Source organism: Salvelinus namaycush, chromosome 28 (assembly GCF_016432855.1).
Source record: "Salvelinus namaycush isolate Seneca chromosome 28, SaNama_1.0, whole genome shotgun sequence".
Lineage (NCBI taxonomy): Eukaryota > Metazoa > Chordata > Actinopteri > Salmoniformes > Salmonidae > Salvelinus > Salvelinus namaycush.
In genome coordinates this window covers 42829495-42850653 of record NC_052334.1, presented here as the reverse complement: position 1 = coordinate 42850653, position 21159 = coordinate 42829495, and the positions used below count along the sequence as shown (strand labels likewise).

The 21159-nt window shown below is 43.4% G+C and overlaps 1 protein-coding gene across 1 annotated transcript; it reads right to left on the bottom strand.

Annotated features, from left to right (window-relative positions):
- Positions 1-11864: 11864 nt before the first annotated feature.
- On the bottom strand, positions 11865-15221 carry LOC120023367 (photoreceptor cilium actin regulator-like). The gene has a single exon (XM_038967374.1). The coding sequence runs from the start codon at positions 15219-15221 to the stop codon at positions 11865-11867; it is 3357 nt and encodes a 1118-aa protein (XP_038823302.1).
- Positions 15222-21159: the final 5938 nt, after the last annotated feature.

The following is a 21159-nucleotide window of genomic DNA, read 5'->3' as shown; positions in this document are numbered from 1 at the left end:
CGTGTGTGCGTGTGTGCATACATGTGTGTGGGAAAGTACAACCACTTAATGCCTTGAAGTTGAATTGACTGAATTATGTTGTGGTCAATGCTGTCATGAAACATCTTGACTCCGAGCATCCTGGCATCGCCCCCGCCACAGAGCGTCTGCTAAATGGTCTGTCAACCCACGTGGTTAGTAGTAAACATATCTATTATAGCAAGTAATACTGCTTTATATGTCATGTATGTGATATCAATTGGCACCGTGCATTCGGAGCAGGTACCGTTCTCCTTGCATACCAAACCCAGATTGGTCTGTCGGACTGCCAGATGGTGAAGCGTGATTCATCACTCTAGAGAACACGTTTCCAGTGCTCTGGAGTCCAATGTCGGCGAGCTTTACACCACTCTAGCCAACGCTTTGCATTGCGCATAGTGATCTTAGGCTTGTGTGCGGCTGCTTGGCCATGGAAACCCATTTCATAAAGCTCCCGATGAATAGTTGTTGTGCTGATGTTGCTTCTGTAACGGATGTGAAATGGCTAGCTAGTTAGCGGGTACGCGCTAGTAGCATTTCAATCAGTTACGTCACTTGCTCTGAGACTTAAGTAGTGTTGCCCCTTGCTCTGCAAGGGCCGTGGCCTTTGTGGAGCGATGGGTAACGATGCTTCGTGGGCGACCGTTGTTGATGTGTGCAGAGGGTCCCTGGTTCGCGCCCGTGTCGGGGCGAGGGGACGACGTAAAGTTATACTGTTACATTGATGCTGTTGACCCGGATCACTGGTTGCTGCGGAAAAGGAGGAGGTTGAAAGGGGGGTGAGTGTAACGGATGTGAAATGGCTAGCTAGTTAGCGGGTACGCGCTAGTAGCATTTCAATCAGTTACGTCACTTGCTCTGAGACTTAAGTAGTGTTGCCCCTTGCTCTGCAAGGGCCGCGGCCTTTGTGGAGCGATGGGTAGCGATGCTTCGTGGGCAACCGTTGTTGATGTGTGCAGAAGGTCCCTGGTTCGCGCCCGTGTCGGGGCGAGGGGACGGTTTAAAGTTATACTGTTACATTGATGCTGTTGACCCGGATCACTGGTTGCTGCGGAAAAGGAGGAGGTTGAAAGGGGGGTAAGTGTAACGGATGTGAAATGGCTAGCTAGTTAGCGGGTACGCGCTAGTAGCATTTCAATCAGTTACGTCACTTGCTCTGAGACTTAAGTAGGGTTTCCCCTTGCTCTGCAAGGGCCGCGGCTTTTGTGGAGCGATGGGTAACGCTGCTTCGTGGGTGTCAGTTGTTGATGTGTGCAGAGGGTCCCTGGTTCGCGCCCGGGTCGGGGCGAAGGGACGGTTTAAAGCTATACTGTTACACTTCCAGTGGCAGTTTGGAACTCGGTAGTGAATGTTGCAACCGAGGACAGATTATTTTTACCCGCTACGCGCTTCAGCACTCGGCGGTCCCGTTCTGTGAGCTTGTGTGGCCTACCACTTCGCAGCTAAGTCGTTGTTGCTCCGAGACGTTTCCTCTTCACAGTAACAGCATTTACAGTGGACCGGGGCAGCTCCAGCAGGGCAGAAATGTTATGAACTGACTTGTTGGAAAGTTGGCATCCTATGACAGTGCCAGGTTGAAAGTCACTGAGCTCTTCAGTAAGGCCATTCTTCTGCCAATTCTTGTCAATGGCAATGGCACGACTCTGTGCTCAATTTTATAAACGTCAGCAACGGGTGTGGCTGAAATTTCCGAATCCACTAATTTGAAGGGGTGTCCACATACTTTTGTATACATAGTGTATTCTTATTATATTATGTCATGACAGAATGTCACAACATGTTAAGTGACGGCTAAGGAACCTTGTCATTGGTTCCCATAGACCAGACAGTGTTGTAGCAGACATTGGCATCCAGCAGAGGCAAGGTGCTTCACGTCCTCACTGAAAATCTGGCAGGTAAGACTTATCCTAGGTAGGCTGTATTTATTATTAGTAGTAGTAGAAGAAAAGGGAAAAATGTCAGACAGGGGCATTGGTCATTGTGAGGAAATGGGGCGGTGGTCTTGATTGTAATAGAGTTTTCTAATTTAGTGGGGTCTTGCACACCCACACACATACACATGGCACTGTAAGTATGCTGTCACTTGCAAAGAATGGATACATGGCTGTATTAATGTACTCTTTACTTATAGCGTTGAAAATATGAAATCTCCCTTTCTCTCTTTCAGCTCTTGTCATAACCCAACTATTGTGCTGGGCCACGTCCTGCCCACTTCCTGGAAAGTGATTAGTCAGTTGAAGGGAACTGAGGACAGTGCTAATGTAACGGTGCGATTAAATTGTTAAATTCCAGCATAAAATGGGCATTATGCCACCTCCTGGTGGATTAGTGTGTTTACGTAAAGGTACGGGATTCTGGGTAATCCACAGCAGATTTATGGAGAATTGCTGTGGGTGAGTTTAAAATTGAATGGTTCCGGGATATTAATGTATAAAGTTGACATTCCATCATAAAATCCACTTTTTACATCGTACATTAGCAATGTATGTTATTAGAAAATAGTGTTGTTGGTTTGGCGTCAAATAAGCCAGTCTTTATATGTTATTTGCCGAATTTTCCATGTGGGTATTATGTTAGCTAAAGTTCCTTCTTTGAAGTTGGTAGCTAACTCGAAAATGCATCTTCTTTAGGAGTGCTATTTATATCCGGTCACTACTGATCATTCATCCATACTGTGTGTGTCCCATCGTTGCAGGTAATTTATGACAAATATATAAAGTATATGTTTTATAAACTCATGAGCACCAGCCAGCGTATTAGCCTGGTTTTGTTAGGTTATGAAAATATGTGGTACATTCTAGGTTACATTCTATTATATTTCTTCGCCACAAGAGTCTGACATTGAGTCATTTTTTTCAGGTTAATTTAATATATTTTGAATACTAAAATGGATGATAGTTTATTCTGATGTTCTATATGAGATTACACATGGAAACAATGTATTTAATGTATTATAGTATATTAGGAATTATTAGAAATGGTTAAATCCACTATATGATCACAATGACTTTGATAGACATTTCGATTGTTTCTTTTGTTAGTATATTATACAGTAGATTTATGGAGAATTGCTGTGGGAGTGCTATTGATATCCTGTCAACTACTGACCATTCATCCATACTGTGTGTCATCCATACTGTGTGTCTATCCATCCATTGCTCCTTCCTGTGTTGACTTACTGACTTGAGGGACTGGACCAGGCATGTCACACTAAGTACCTATGCTGGGCAGCGAGTCAACTAGATATGGCTCTGAAGGCAACACTTGCTGACAACCTACAGGCCAGCACTGAAACTAAAACCACACAGTGTAGTAGAACTTCTGCAGTCCCATACCACAAGTGACAATGACAACCCTATAGGCAAGTCCTTACAAAGAACAAAGAGATTAAACAAGGAGAAAAAGACTGAGAATGTTATTGAGAAAAAAAGATGAATGATGGGTGTCAAAAAGAGCAGGAGAGAACATGAAATCCTTAATAAATTTATTGAGACCTCTTTTAGACTTAAACATAACAATTCCCATTAAAATGAGCATGATAGCTAAGTACGAGATCTGACAGATAATTGCGTTCTGGATATTCAGATACGATATGTGACTGTAAATTGAATGTTCTGCGAAAAGCAATAACAAGTAGTACAGTATGCGTTTTGATTGAATTCCCGCCTATAGTATCGATTTGAGTCCAAACGTCAAAGTTGTTCATGGAAGCATATTTTTATTGGAAAAAATCAAGATAGAAAAACAAGAGAAATACTTTGACAAACCAAAATAGGAAACATGGAGTTGAAAATGTTTAATGGAAAATATAAGTCAGAGAGCTTATAAAATGAAACATAAACACGTACGCACGCATGCACACACACACACAAGCACGCTGCATCCAGAATACAATAACATGATAGAAAAATGTCTCTGAGAAAAATTAAAGGGAGTAGTGGGTTGTGGTACCACCCGGTAACGAAGCTTTCTTGGAATTAGCACTCCCAGTGAAAAAAAAGTATTAAATCCTCCTGCTAATTCGTAATCTGACTTGGTCTTCCACTAACCAGCCCCCTCATTCACAATGTAAGGCCCTGACCCACAATGCATAGGTCCGGGTGCGAAGCAGAGCGGGCATTCCATCTTAAGTCCGATTTGCTGTCCCATGACTTGTCGTCTCTGGTTGGCCCGTCCTCCAGCCTATGGAAGTGAAATGAAGAGGTGGTTTGAGGATTAGAGAAATAGGACAGGTTGGTCAGCAACCAGTTAGCACCGGGCAGAGCAAGCTACTGTTAGTCATAGTGGAATAATGCGTTAAGAATTAGCTAGTTACATACTACTGTTGGCTACCTGGATGAGGAAACTAGAGGGCACACAAAATCTAGTGTGATGACTTCACAGTGGCAAGATCAGAGTGAAAACATAACGATATTAAAACAGTTAATCGTTGTAACTCAAAATGGAAGGGTCAGGGTACTTGAATGGTTTTGAAAATGTACCATCAGTCTTGTATGTCTCATCATTGTGCTGTAATATCCTTAAAGCACTTCAATGGTTTATGCAAAGCTCCCCTCTCTCCTCTCCTTGACCTTATTTCACCCTCCCATCTCACCCAACTTATTCTCTCAAGGCAGTCGACATGATGCTTGTCATTTGGCTGGGAATAGTTCCCGCAACATCCAAACAAACCAGTTTTGCAGCATTAATGTTGCCCCCGTGGTTTTCTAGTAAAACAGAGAATCTACAGAATTTTGTGTGAGTGTCTTTGAGCTGGATTCAATCTGTACCGCTGATGATCTGCACAGTGGCACAATTGACATTTTTCACAATTTCACAGTATTATTCCACAGTGTCATTCATAGTGTGGAAAAATACATAAAATACAGGAAATCACATTTTTGACTGCACTGTATTAAATGTGTTTATGGAATTAATGCTGTAGATTGCACTGCATTATGGGTAAAAACCTAAAGAATACTGTTTTTAACAGTAATTGGTAGCCTCTTGTAAAAGTTTCACTACCATACTTTTTTTTTTACAGTAATAGCTTATGCCTACTGTAGATTCAAATCTACAACCTCATGTTGTCGGGTGAGACACATGAAGCTCAGACTATTTTAGTAAATATCTCCTTGAAACGGCGGTGAAGTGGGAGAATATTTTCAGCAGCTGTTGACTTCTCTCTCCTGGATGCTCTCCTGCTCAAACTGTCCCGTTCTGTGTTTCACCGCCTCTGAACCCCTAACCCCGAATAGATTTTCCCCTGTTCATACAGTGGCTTGCGAAAGTATTCACCCCCGTTGGCATTTTTCCTATTTTGGTGTCTTACAAGGCCCCAAAAAAATCAATTTTAATTCCAGGTTGTATCATTTGATTTACACAACATGCCTACCACTTTGAAGACGCTAAATATTGTTTATTGTGAAGCAAGCAAGAACATTTTTTTTTTACTTGAGCGTGCATAACTATTCACCCCCCAAAGTCAATACTTTGTAGAGCCACCTTCTGCAGCAATTACAGCTGCAAGTCTCTTGGGGTATGTCACTATAAGCTTGGCACATCTAATCACTGGGATTTTCGCTCATTCTTCAAAGAAAAACTGCTCTAGCTCCTTCAAGTTGGATGGGTTCTGCTGGTGTACAGCAATCTTTAAGTTCTACCACAGATTCTCAATTGAATTGAGGTCTGGGCTTTGACTAGGCCATTCCAAAACATTTAAATGTTTCCCCATAAATGACTCAAGTGTTGCTTTAGCAGTATGCTTAGGTTCATTGTCCTGCTGGAAGGTGAACCTCCGTCCCAGTCTCAAATCTCTGGAAGACTGAAACAGGTTTCCCTCAAAAATGTCCCTATATTTAGCGCCATCCATCATTCCTTCAATTCTGACCAGTTTCCCAGTCCCTGCCTATGAAAAAGGTGTTGGTGTTTGCGCCAGACATAGCTGTCACGTTCGTCATAATAACTGGACAAAGATGCAGCGTGGTATGTTTCCATCCTTTTATTTGGAAGAGAAACTTAAAGAACAAAAACAATAAAGCGAATAAACGAAACATGAAGCTTAGAGTAGTGCTCGCAGGCAACTATACCTAGACAAGATCCCACAAAGCACAAATGGCCACCTAAATATGATCCCCAATCAGAGACAACGATAAAGAGCTGCCTCTGATTGGGAACCACACCAGGCCAACATAGACATACAATTCCCTTAGATAACCCACCCTTAATCACACCCCGACCTAACCAACATAGAGAATAAACAGCTCTCTATGGTCAGGGCGTGACAATAGCGTTTATCTTGATGGCCAAAAAGCTCAATTTTAGTCTCATCTGACCAGAGTACCTTCTTCCATATGTTTGGGGAGTCTCCCACATGCCTTTTGGCGAACACTTTAAGCAATTACTTTTTTCTGGCCACACTTCTGTAATGCCCAGCTTTTGGAGTGTATGGCTTAAAGTGGTCCTATGGACAGATTCTCCAATCACTGCTGTGGAGCTTTGCAGCTCTTTCAGGGTTATCTTTGGTCTCTTTGTTGCCTCTCTGATGAATGCCCTCTTTGTTTGGTCCGTGAGTTTTCGTGGGCGACCCTCTCTTGGCAGGTTTGTTGCGGTCCCATATTCTTTCTTTTTTTTAATAATGGATTTAACGGTGCTCCGTGGGATGTTCAAAGTTTTGGATATTTTTATATAACCCAAGCCTGATCTGTACTTCTCCATAACTTTGTCCCTGACCTGTTTGGATAGCTCCTTGGTCTTCCTGGTGCCGCTTGCTTGGTGGTGCCCCTTGCTTAGTGGTGTTGCAGACTCTGGGGCCTTTCAGAACAGGTGTATATATTCTGAGATTATGTGATAGAACATGTGACACTTAAATAAAGTCCACCCATGTGCAATCTAACTAATTATGTGTCTTCTGAAGCTAATTGGTTGCACCAGATCTTATTTAGGGGCTTCATAGCAAAGGGGAGGAATACATATGCATGCGCCACTTTTCCTTCTTTAAAAAAATATATATATTTTGAAACTATTTTGTTTATGTCCATTACATGAAATCTAAATAAAAAGACATTTCAATTACAGGTTGTAATGCAACAAAAATAGAAAAACGCCAAGGGGGATGAATACTTTTGCAAGGCACTGTAGATCTAGGATTCTACCCAATCCCAATTTTAATTTATCTCTTTGTCTCTCTTTCACCCAACACAATAAAGGTTTTGAATTAGTGTTGTAATGAATCCTCTTCTTTGGTTAAATACTGTTAATTTATATATATTTTTTACGGTATTATACAATACAACTAATAGCAATGTACTAAATTGTTGTAAATCGCAATGCACTCTTGAGGATTTTAGGCATAATTTGTAAATGATACTGTAAACTCCAATTAAATGTTGGCTTAACAGTACATTCATGTATTTCAAATGGTACTGCAATTCCACCCCACAGAATACAGTACCTTACCATATTTTTGGAGCGGCAAAAACCTTTTTACCACATGGTGCATGGTATTGTTGTTTCTGTCTCATCTACATATTTTGAGGCGTCCCTTGTAAGACACTGCATTTTTTGCATCCGTAAGTGAGAGTACTGTACCAATTGATTTGTGGTTGTAGGTCCCCAACAATAAAATGTGTATAGGGGACAGATTGGAGTGGCAACAAGCCTACAACCTTTAATGGTTGATAAATTTCCCATGTCCTTGGTCTATTTTGCCCTGTACTCACTGCAAGTTTGGAAACCTTTGCCAAGGCCTCTATAAGTACAAGTGATATTAAAGAACACCTTCCTAATATTGAGTTGCAGCTCTTTCTGCCCTCAGAAAAGCTTCAATTTGTAGGGGCATGGACAAGAAGTTGTCGAAAGTGTTCTGCAGGGCTGCAGGCCCATGTTGACTCCAATGTTTCACACAGTTGTGTCAAGATAACTGTCTGTCCTTTGGGTGGTGGACCATTCTTGATACGCACGGGAAACTGATGAGTGTAAAAAACCCAGCAGCTTGGCAGTTCTTGACACACTCAAACTGATGCGCCTGGCACCTACTACTGTAAAATACCCTGTTCAAAGGCACTTAACTCTTTTGTCTTGCCCATTCACCCTCTGAATGGCACACATACACAATCCATGTCTCAATTGTCTCAAGGCTTAAAAATACTTATTGAAGCTGTCTCCTTCCCTTCATCTACACTGATTGGATTTAACAGGATCATAGTTTTCACATGGATTCACTTGGTCATTCTATGTCATGGAAAGACCAAGTGTTCCTAATGTTTTGTACACTCAGTATACATATTTGATATGCTGTAATATGAAAATATTTTACCTAGCAGCCAACCTGCTTGCACCAATCCCATGCAGTTACAGGTAAATACTGTAAAATACAAACCCCACCTTCCCTCAATGAATTTCATTCATTTATTCACAATTACCATTAAAACATTACAGTCTGAGTTTTGGTACCATAAAATGATTACGGTAACATGCTGTAAATGTATGTCCTGTAAATATTGTGAATTACTGTACATTTTCAGCATTATACTGGCAGCAGTGTTGCAAGCAAATTACTGTAATTATATAATACAGCTGTGTTGCTGTAATGATTACAGTAGGCTCATTAACTAATAACTGACTAATAATACAGCACTGTTTCTTACTGTAGAACATTTTACAACATCCCTGCTGTGAAGCAAAATTACAGTATTGACCTGGTATCTCAGCTGGCAGTTTAACGCTGCAAATTTACAGGGGAACTTTTACAGTCTAGGGACAGTGTAAGTTGAGCCATAGTTATATTTTTTGTCGAAGTACTTCTTCAGTGTCATTCTGCCTGTTTTCTTCCATCCCTTGCTGGTGCTCGAATGGACTTCCCTTCTCACTTCTTTGACTGCTCTTTCAAGAACCTCCAGGGGGACTAGACCCCTGCTTGTTTTATCATCAGATAAATGAACACAATTTTAGTCTCCGAGGCATGATGATGTCTGCACTGTAACAATACAAAATGCACCTGAGTTCATACGCATGACAAATTGCAAAACAAAGTCTAAGCATATTTTGCATGAAACTGACTAAATGTAGTCACCATTTGTATGGAATATGAAGGAGCCGTTGGTTCAACTTGCCCCTGGCCAAATGGCACAATTAACCCCAAAGCAATCATTTTGACTCCAGTATATTAGCAAACACAGCTACAGTACAAGGATACACTTTCATGCCAAGTGTAGGACCAAATATTGTAGCTTATAGAGACCCCAACTGGTGTATAAAACAATCTACTTTGGTTTAGATACAAGCTTCATGAAACTTATAATGATTTTTGGGGACCTAACTTGTTTACCACTTTTCCATGTGGTTTCTTCCTTCAGACTCCATGAAGTGATGACCTCTTCCTAAATATTTGGTCACATAATTAATTTTGTTTCCTTGAAACAAGGGGTGGCTCCAGGGCTGGCACTAGCCTTTAGGCAGCCCTAAGCAAGATTTGGTTGGGGGGCTCCTCCACCTCATGGGCAAAACATTTTAGTGCCCTAACCCTCTCTTGACGGCGGAGATCAATTTTAAAGTACATTTCCTGCTATCCTACACATTTAGCCATGGGGAGTAGAGAAAATGTTGCAGCCCAAATGAAAAAAAACAGCTTACTATAGAATACTACAGTACTTACTATACAATTCTGTAGTAAACTGTAGAATACTATACTACACACTGTAATATCCTTGATCACGTGTAATACTTGAATATTATAGTAAATACTACACTATTATCCGATCACTGTTGCAATTACTACAGTAATATCCTCTAAAACGCAACACTTTTTTAACTGTAGTAAATACTGCAGTATTTAATTTCCATATACCAGACCTGTTCCTCTTGTGCCATCCATAAGTGAGAAACCTACAGTATAGACCATATGTTGTGTCTCCTACAGATTTTTGTAAGAGCAGAAGCTCGGAATTATCCGTTCAGACCCCAATCCTACCTACATACCTACAGGTTATGGAAAATGTGCTCTTTAGTATTTCTCAATTGAGTTTCCTCAAGGAGAAAGCCTCCACTTCTATGTCAAAGATATTAAAAACAAAAACACTCTAGTAAATTACATCAGTCTGAAAAACACTACAGTAAATACTACAGTATACTATTATCATCAGAAACACTACATTAATTACTATAGTATATATACTAACTATAGTATACTATAGTTTTATAACACATTTCATGCGATGCTACTCATTTTGCCATTGGGCAGAGAAAAATCTTTGAAGTTTTAAAGCAAATTTCCTACAATTCTACACATTTTGACAAGACGTGTTAATGATATCGGAGTGTGAATGACTAACAAAATCAATGGGGGCCCCCTGGAGTTTAGGGCCCCCGGGCACCTAACCTGCATGCCCCGGTTGGTATTCGGCCATAATTACTAAAAGTTTAGTTAGCTGCCTTGCTGACATTTTAATTTAGTGACTGTCGGTGATTGACACAACGAGAGAAAAAGTGCTGATGCACAACCACATTTAAAAATGGCGCCTTCTGTATTCTACTATTCTAACTCTCAACAGTAAGTTGAGACCTCGACTAAGTTCCTAAAAATATATATTTTTTGCCCGGGGGCCCTATGCGACCGCTTATGCCTGGAGCCGGCCCTGGGTGGCTCAACTAACCCTTGGCATGACTTACCCCACTCTCCCCTGCAAATGTATGTCAGTTATTTTAGTACAATTAACTCATCTAAATTCTTCAAGTCTGAAAACACAAAACACTGCACTTTGGAGAAGTGTAGATGGTTGTTTTCCAACTATTTATACAGATTTTATGATTTGGTTACCAAAAGGAGAAGACTGATGTGACCTGAAACCTTGGGGGTAGTTTTCAAGTGTCTTGTAATTGTATCACCTATATTGGTCATAGATTTCAAATGACGTTCATGCTGGTAGTCAAACCATAATGGTTATGTATAATCTTATCAAGCATAATTTCCTCTCGAGTGGTTTTATATCAATAGCTCAACGAAACCAGCAGGCTTAAAAAAAAATGAAATATGTGCTCAAAGGTTTACACCATGACAAGTGTGCGAATCCATTACATTTTCCCTCTAATTTTCATCTCTGAATCTGGATGACATTAAACACCAAAAAAGTACAAATTGATTTCGTAAAAAGAGACAAGGGTGCACTTTGAAATACCATTGAGATTATTAAATCATTTCTCCAATAGTATTTTCAACTTCAGTGACAAGATAAAAGAATGCTACATTTCAAGCATGAATGCAGTTGTCATTTTATGTAACCCATAACAAGTTGTGTTGATGAAAACCCGAAAGTAGAAACCTGTCTAACATGCCCCACAATTAGTGAACTTAATTTCAGAGGTCATGCATTTTAATATTTGTGATTTGTAATAATAGTTTTAGTCAAGCATAGAGCACATAGTCTTATGGCTATTGTGAAATGAATCAAGTCAATAGAATAGTTGAATGGAGCAGAAAGGTGACCATATGTGCTGACTATTTTTAAATAGAGGGGTACATGCCTTGTTCTTTCATTTGCAGTTTTTACTAAAACAGGATGATAATCGCCTCATGACGACAGCCAATTCTTGGTTCATATTATTCCCCTATTAGTGATCCCATACTGTGCTACAGCAGAGAGGGAGTTTTGACTACAAGGAGAGTGACAGGGGGCTTTTCCCTTCTTTGAGGAAAACAAATACTCATTGCAATATCCTAAATCATAGACATAGCCTTCCTTTGATAAATGTGCCTGTGAACACATCGATTTATGAATTGAAAGATATTAGAGCATACGACCAGTGGGAGCATACAACTTTATTATTGGATTTTGAAAGAGAGAGATTTAGTTAGAGGGAAACATCGACACTCACCCTTGTGTGTTGATGGCTGGCTCACTCCCACAAGTCTCTGCGAATGAGACGATGGTTGCCCTGGGCGGCAGGCTTAGACTGGGCCTCTGGTCTGAGTGGCTGCGTCGGATGAAAGGCTGTGGCCCTCGCACGGACATAGGGAGCCTGCCACGATCTCCCCAAGGACGTGGGACAACATGGCCACCGGTGGAGGCCCAAGTCTGTGGGTACTGGGGTACGGAACAAGGCTGGGCCTCAAACAGTGAGGGCGAGGCCGGGCAGAAAACAGAGCGAGCGTTACTGATTAACTGAGAGATAGCTGAAGACCCTGGGGTGGAGTCGTCGCTGTTGTTCTCTCGTCTCCATCTTTGTACCCTAGGGGACGCTGGTGGTGAGGGTGCCTTGAAAGAATGTGTGGAGCCAGAAGAGCTGGAGTTTGGGTTCATTACTTGTCTTGAGGCAGGTGGGCTTGGGAGTCTTCTCTGAAGTGGTGGTGGGGTGGGAAGTTTGCGAATGACCGGAGGGCTGGTTGAGGATGGAAGCGTAGACAGCGTTCTGAAGGTGGGGGGACTGGGGAATCTTCGATGCAAGCCGGTTGGGGTTGAAGGTGTGGAAGGCAGTATTCGAGCTCTAGATACAGGCAGGGTGGTAGGTGGTTGGATACTGACGGTTGAAGTGGGAGGCACTGTCTTAAAGGGGCTGTCATCGCTTTGTCTACATCCCGATGCAGCTCGATTGGGAAAGGGCCACCTGGGCACAGCCTGACCTTTCTTCATCGAAGACTCTGAGGAGTGCCGCAAGTGGATTACTTTTCTGGATTGCTTGTAGAGAGTGGCCGCCTCCTCTGTCTCTGGGTTTACCTCCAGCTGAGGCTCATTGTGGCTAACCCTGGAACTAGCAGAGGTATCCTGCCGTACAGTCCGGGCAGGGGGCATGCTGCTCGAGCGCTGGGGCAGGTTGCCTCTGCTGGGTAGCAATGTCACAGACTGCATGGAAGCACGCAGCTTCTGAGATGCCATAGCCCTCTTGGGAATAGGGGATCGGCCCCTACTTGCAACCCCATCGTCTACGTCGCTTACTGTGAGGATTTGTGCACCTTCAAAGGAATTGTCCATCAGGACCTCAAGAGGAGGGGGTGGCAGACTTTGTACGTCTAAGTCATCTGTCCTACAACTGCTGACCCCACTGCTTAGTATGGCCTCGATGTCACCTACTCCAGGCATAACAAGGACCCCACACTTTCGAACACCTTCGATAGGCCCTAACATTTTGGAGGCCTCTTGTTTGGGCTCTTCCACCCCCTGGCTGAAGGTGTCAATCAGCCTTTTGACAGAATTCCTTCCCCGGTACAGCCCTGAGGACAGACGAGGTGACAGTGGAGGGCTAGGAGGTGGGGTGGCTTTCAACAGCCCCTTGGTGGTTGTCTTGTCTTTCTTTTCATTTTCCTCCTCCATGTCCTTGCTTGCCCCCTGTTCCCAGGAGCTACACTTAGTAAGCCCTGCCTTGTCCTGAATTGGAAAAGTGTTGTTGTTCTTCCGCAGGGTGGATTGTAGACGTTTGGATGCCAGGGACTTTGCAGTATATCCTGGGTTCTGTTTAGTGGGACCTGTCTTGGCATTCTCTTCCATCCTGCCTTTGCTCATCCTCTCTAGCCTCTGACTCAGAACCCTCTGTGTCCTCTCTAGTTCAAGCAATGTTGGATCTTCACCTTTGCTGCGGAGGGATTCTACAGACTGTGAACGGCCCTCTTTGGGAACAGGGGTCTTTTTAATTGCCCTCTGTACAGGGGCTGCTGTTTGGGGCCTTTTTGGTGATCGCTCCTCCCCCTCTGTCCACTGGCGCCTGCTGGTCTTGGGGCTATCTGTTGGTTTAGTTTTGGCACTGTCACATTGTGAGGGAACAAATCTAATCCGACCACTTATGGCATCTTTCATTTTCAGGGTCATTTCCACATTTTGAGGGTTCTCTATGCGCCTGGGAACCAGGCGATTAGGTTGCTGGTTAGGATCAGATGGTAAGGAGTTAGATTGCTTCCTGCCACCTTCTCCCTCCTCTTCCCCCTCCTCATCATTGTCATCCTCCTCACCATCATCTAAAAAGGCAGATCCTAATAGTGAGTCTGTGTCTTTCTGCTCTTTACCCATTCTGGTGCAGGCCGAGTCTATGGAGTTTAGGGAGTTGCTTGGACTCACTTTCTTGGTAAACTTTCGCCTTGGTGCCCCTTGCCGGACTAGGGGAGCATTGCTGCCAATGGGACTGTAAGGAGTGGTTTGGTTGGTCGCAGTGTACTCACAGCTTTCACGGTGAATTCTTTCAGACCCAGCTAGTGACTCGCTCTCGGCCCCAATTCCACTGTCCTCACTGAACAATGCAGAGTCCTCTGGTCCGGTTGTACGGAGTGAGGCAGCCTCAATGCGAGTCAGCAACTGCATCAGTCTTGTCTCCACATTACGCTTAGCTTTTAATTTCTCCTCCAGCAGCTCTGAGACAGAGCTAAAGTACTCAGCCGCCTCCTCTAAGGCAGAGTTCCCAATGCCACCCACAGACTGGCCCACATTTTGCATCCTTTGAGTGGTATACTGAAGTAGCTGCTGCAAGAGGTCTGGTGAAGACTCAACATTGGTGGATCCAGACGTGAGGGGGAGGGAACTGGATAGGTTTTTCATTGGGCTTGGCCAGGCGAGATGCTCCCCATTGTCCTTCAGAAGCCTTTCACCCTCGTCTGCCATTTCCTCCAGCCGTCGGTTGATTTCCTCGTAGCGCATAGCCATGAAGGTCACCATTGGCTGCACAGACACCTGGGTTTGGGTCGCCTGGTCCAGGAGCCGCAGCAGAATCTCATATTTGCTGATGCTTGGGTTTAAATAGGCATACACAGCCTGGTGGGCTTTCACTAAAGGTTCCGGAAAATCTACTTTCTGCTCCACAAGGGGAGACTTTTTCTCCTTCTCTTTCTTTTTGGTCGGTTTGATTCCTTTGCCATTTTTCTTTGGTTTTCGTCCACCCTTTTTGTCAGCCATGTCTTGCCTATCTCCTTGTTTCTCTTTTACATGTGGCCCTGTCTCTTGAGTCCCCACTTTTCTGTCAAGGATGACCCCCTCTGGAACCAACTCGGTCAGGGAGGGTCTCTTTTTCTGTGGGGTTGAAGGTGCTTCCTTCTGAACAGAGTAGTTCTGACCAGCCAGTCTACTCTCCCCACTTCCTCTCTCCCAAGTCTCTCCATCTGTGTCTCCTGTTCCGGAGGAGCCTCCACTCCCTCCATCATTAGACTGGGACTTCCCTTGACTCTCTTGGCCCCCTGGTAGTAGTGTCCTTCCGCTCCTAAAGGTGGCCTGACCCGGAAAATTGTTACCTTTAGACGGGGAACAGCCCATTGCGGCAGCTCAATTTATGTTGATTCCCTCAGTGAACAAGAGCTCTGTGAAACTCCCACAAAGACTGAGGGGAAATAACCTCCACAAATGAAAGAGAATAATAGCCAAGGTCCTTAGCTATCAGCTGCACCTGTCATCTTCAGATGGCTCCAATCCGCGACAGAGTTGTTGATACTGGCAGGTTCTTTGTCCTTACAAAAAAGAAGACGACAACAGAAAACAGAGACGAATCCATTCAAAAGTGTCCTATTTTCTTGCCTATCGTAGATAGGCTTTAACAAAATATCTGCATATCCATTTTCATGTTTTCTGTTAATTCCCTTTGCATAATATCAACATCTTACAGCTTGTCCTATGGAACAACATCCCTGTGTACTTGTAGAGGACAAGGAGCTGAAAGGATCAGAGAGGCTTTCAGGGAACTCCACAGTGTGCACATTAAAGCAAAGAAAAAAATCACACTCGTAAGAACTTAAGCTCATTACGGTAATCGGGGCTGCTTTCAGGTGGCTTTTTATAGAACAGACAACAATATCTCACTGTTTAGTGCCCTAGCCAAACCCAAAGGATACTGTAAATACAGTATACTACCAAGTAAAATGGACTGGATGCTCAAAATCAACTCCTATATTAATATTGTTATTTCTATACAACAGATGAACAAATAGTGGGGTTTTCAACGGAACTCAACCTGAACAGCTTTGCTCATGCACATTATGTAATCCAAAGTATACTTGCAATCAATAGCTGGTTATTCTACACTCTCAGAAAAAAAAGTTATGGTTAGGGTACAGCATTGTTCCCTGGGGTACAAAAATATAAAAATACACATTTTACCTTCAGTGGTACACACAATGATCTCACATGGTACTGTTCGGGACCTTATAGGGTACATGCTCAGATAATCTAGTATCATCATTTTTATATAAAAAAGGTACTCATCACACACTCGCAACAAAATGGGTACGGTGATGCTACATTTCTGTTTAACAGGGTGGATGTATGGATTAGTGGGGGAGTGACTTTCAGTTAGTTCTTTCTGGCCACCCGTTAGTTGAAGTGTTGTACCAGTTTAAGTGATCTATGGTTATGTTAATATGTTTTTTTGCATGTCTGCTTTATAAGCTGGTTGGTATTTAATGAGCTTACTATTGTACTAGAGCAGTGGTTCCCAACCTTTTTATAGTCCCGTACCCCTTCAAACATTCAACCTCCAGCTGCATACCCCCTCTAGCACCAGGGTCAGCGCACTCTCAAATGTTGTTTTTTGCCATCATTGTAAGCCTGCCACACACACACTATTCAATAAATTTATAACATAAGAATGAGTGTGAGTTTGTCACAACCAGGCTCATGGGAAGTGACAAAGAGCTCTTAAAGGACCAGGGCACAAATAATAATCAATAATTTTGCTCTTTATTTAACCATCTTACATATAAAACCTTATTGTTCATAAAAAAATGTGAATAGCTCACCACAGGGTAATGAGAAGGGTGTGCTTGAAAGGATGCACATAACTCCGCAATGTTGGGTTGTATTGGAGAAAGTCCCAGTCTTACCTCATTTTCCACACACAGTCTGTGCCTGTATTTAGTTTTCATGCTAGTGAGGGCCGAGAATCTACTCTCACATAGGTACGTGGTTGCAAAGGGCATCAGTGTCTTAACAGCACGATTTGCCAAGGCAGGATACTCTGAGCGCAGCCCAATCCACAAATCTGGCAATAGCTTCTGCTTAAAATTCAATTTTCACAGAACCGCTTGTTGCAATTTCGATGAGGCTCTCTTGTTAAGATATCGGTAAGTGGACACGAATCATCGTTTGTGTCATCCGTTTCGGGAAAGTACCTGCGTAATTGCGCAGCCAACTCATTCAGGTGCTTCGCTATATCACGTTTGACATTGTCCGTAAATTTGTGTTCATTTGCACACAAATTATACAATGATGGCAAGACCTGTGTGTTGTCCTTGTTAATGCAGACAGAGAAGATGTCACGAATCCCGCTTCCTGAGTCTGTTTTTGCCTGTGTTCTGTCCTGGAGTGTTTTTTCCGGTGTCCTGGAACGCACCCTGTCTGGTTGCCGGGCGACGTAGCTAGTTGGAGGATCTCTGAGTACCCGCACCTGTATCCCATCAGCTATCTGCACACCTGGTCCTGATCATCACCCCTCCACTTCATAAGCGCTGACCTGACATCCATTTCCTGCCGGATCGTTAGCCATGAACAGTATGTTGTGCCAGCGTATCAGCCTCCAGTTTGATAGAGTTTGTTTTGTTGTTTTGTACGTCTTGCTTGCCTTGAACTCACATCCGTTTTTTCTGTCTACAGTCATTCACCCGGAACACTCATCCCATCCCTACCTGGTCGTCGGTGACTTCAGTTACTTCTTTGGATCTGCCTATTCAATCCCATCAACTCACCTCCGCTGCCCGCTCCGCCACTTGGATTTTTCTATCACTACATTTAAACTTGTAAATAAATACTCACATTCGTCTTACTCTCCTTGTCCTGGTCTGCTTCTGGGTTCTACGTTAGAAAACCGTGACAGAAGAGCTCCAACTTCTTAATCATAGCCTCAATGTTGTCCCGCAAATTGAATATAGTTTCGGAGAGTCCCTGTAATCCTAGATTCAGATTATTCAGGGGAGAAAAAACATCACTCAGATAGGCCAGTCGTGTGAGAAACTGAAGTGAAAATTATGGTCAGTAAAGAGAACTTTAGTCTCGTCTCTCAATTTAAAAAAAAAACGTGTCAATACTTTTCCCCTTGATAACCAGCGCACTTCTGTATGTTGTAAAAGCGTTACATGGTCGCTGCCCATATCATTGCATAGTGCAGAACATACACAAGACTTCAGGGGCCTTGCTTTAACAAAGTTAAGCATTTCCACTAGTGTCCAAAACGTCTTTCAAGCTGTCAGGCATTCCCTTGGCAGCAAGAGCCTCTCGGTGGATGCTGCAGTGTACCCAAGTGGTGTCGGGAGCAACTGCTTGCACGCGCGTTACCACTCCACTATGTCTCCCTGTCATGGCTTTTGCGCCATCATTACAGATACCAACATGAGCAGCAGCTACGTTTGGCTACATAAGGACCGTTGGTGGAATTCCCGCGAGAGAGTAACAGTTAATGTGATTGGATGTTAATTATTTGACTGGGCTACCTGTGTTTGACATTGTGTTGTTATTTTGCTGAACACTAGATGGTTGAATTTTATTTTTGGCAGTGAAATGAGGCTACTCAGGTGAGAAAAAAAACTCACCCAAATGTATAGCCCCATTGGAAAATATAAATGTACTGTTTGAAAATATGAAGAATATATATATATATATACACTGCTCAAAAAAATAAAGGGAACACTTAAACAACACAATGTAACTCCAAGTCAATCACACTTCTGTGAAATTAAACTGTCCACTTAGGAAGCAACACTGATTGACAATAAATTTCACATGCTGTTGTGCAAATGGAATAGACAAAAGGTGTAAATTATAGGCAATTAGCAAGACACCCCCAATAAAGGAGTGGTTCTGCAGGTGGTGACCACAGACCACTTCTCAGTTCCTATGCTTCCTGGCTGATGTTTTGGTCACTTTTGAATGCTGGCGGTGCTTTCACTCTAGTGGTAGCATGAGACGGAGTCTACAACCCACACAAGTGGCTCAGGTAGTGCAGCTCATCCAGGATGGCACATCAATGCGAGCTGTGGCAAGAAGGTTTGCTGTGTCTGTCAGCGTAGTGTTCAGAGCATGGAGGCGCTACCAGGAGACAGGACAGTATATCAGGAGACGTGGAGGAGGCCGTAGGAGGGCAACAACCCAGCAGCAGGACCGCTACCTCCGCCTTTGTGCAAGGAGGAGCACTGCCAGAGCCCTGCAAAATGACCTCCAGCAGGCCACAAATGTGCATGTGTCAGCATTTGGTCTCACAAGGGGTCTACACACACACACACACTACTGTTCAAACGTTTAGGGTCACTTAGACATTTCCATGTTTTCGAAAGAAAAGTAAATTTTTTGTCCATTGAAATAACATCAAATTGATCAGAAATACAGTGTAGGCATTGTTAATGTTGTAATTGACTATTGTGCTGGAAACGGCTGATTTTTTTATGGAATATCTACATAGGCATACGGAGGCCCATTATCAGCAACCATCTTTCCTGTGTTCCAATGGCACGTTGTGTTAGCTAATCCAAGTTTATTATTTTAAAAGGCTAATTGATCATTAGAAAAGCATTTTGCAATTATGTAAGCACAGCTGAAAACTGTTGTCCTGATTAAGAAGCAATAAAACTGGCCTTTTTTAGACTAGTTGAGTATCTAGAGCACAGGTGTCAAACTTATTCCACGGAGGGCCGAGTGTCTGCGGGTTTTCGCTCCTCCCTTGTACTTGATTGATGAATTAACATCACTAATTAGTTAGGAACTCCCCACACCTGGTTGTCTAGGGCTTTATTGAAAGGAAAAACCAAAAACCTGCAGACACTAGGCCCTCCGTGGAATGAGTTTGACACCCCTGATCTAGAGCATCAGTATTTGTGGGTTTGATTACAGGCTCAAAATGGCCAAAAACAAAGACTTTCTTCTGAAACTCATCAGTCTATTCTTATTCTGAGAAATGAAGGCTATTCCATGTGAGAAATTGCCAAGAAACTGAAGATCTCGTACAATGCTGTGTACTACTCCCGTCACAGAACAGCGCAAACTGTCTCTAATCAGAATAGAAAGAGGAGTGGGAGGCCCCAGTGCACAACTGAGCAAGAGGACAAGTACATTAGAGTGTCTAGTTTGAGAAACAGACACCTCACAAGTCCTCAACTGGCGGCTTAATTAAATAGTACCCGCAAAACACCAGTCTCAACGTCAACAGTGAAGATGCGACTCCGGGATGCTGGCCTTCTTTTGCCCATCTTAGTCTTTTCTTTTTATTGGCCAGTCTGAGACATGGCTTTTTCTTTGCAACTCTGCCTAGAAGGCCAGCATCCCAGAGTCGCCTCTTCACTGTTGACGTTTAGACTGGTGTTTTGCAGGTACTATTTAATGAAGATGCCAGTTGAGGACTTGTGAGGGGTTTGTGACCCCAAACTTTTGAACAGTAGTGTATATACACTGCTCAAAAAAATAAAGGGAACACTTAAACAACACAATGTAACTCCAAGTCAATCACACTTCTGTGAAATCAAACTGTCCACTTAGGAAGCAACACTGATTGACAATAAATTTCACATGCTGTTGTGCAAATGGAATAGACAAAAGGTGGAAATTATAGGCAATTAGCAAGACACCCCCAAAAAAGGAGTGATTCTGCAGGTGGTGACCACAGACCACTTCTCAGTTCCTATGCTTCCTGGCTGATGTGTTGGTCACTTTTGAATGCTGGCGGTGCTCTCACTCTAGTGGTAGCATGAGACGGAGTCTACAACCCACACAAGTGGCTCAGGTAGTGCAGTTCATCCAGGATGGCACATCAATGCGAGCTGTGGCAAAAAGGTTTGCTGTGTCTGTCAGCGTAGTGTCCAGAGCATGGAGGCGCTACCAGGAGACAGGCCAGTACATCAGGAGACGTGGAGGAGGCCGTAGGAGGGCAACAACCCAGCAGCAGGACCGCTACCTCCGCCTTTGTGCAAGGAGGAGCACTGCCAGAGCCCTGCAAAATGACCTCCAGCAGGCCACAAATGTGCATGTGTCAGCATATGGTCTCACAAGGGGTCTGAGGATCTCATCTCGGTACCTAATGGCAGTCAGGCTACCTCTGGCGCGCACATGGAGGGCTGTGCGGCCCCACAAAGAAATGCCACCCCACACCATGACTGACCCATCGCCAAACCGGTCATGCTGGAGGATGTTGCAGGCAGCAGAACGTTCTCCACGGCGTCTCCAGACTCTGTCACGTCTGTCACATGTGCTCATGTGCTCAGTGTGAACCTGCTTTCATCTG

Excerpts from the sequence above, each read along its gene's own strand:
- LOC120023367 (XM_038967374.1), bottom strand. The coding sequence starts at position 15,221 with ATGGGCTGTTCCCCGTCTAAAGGTAACAATTTTCCGGGTCAGGCCACC.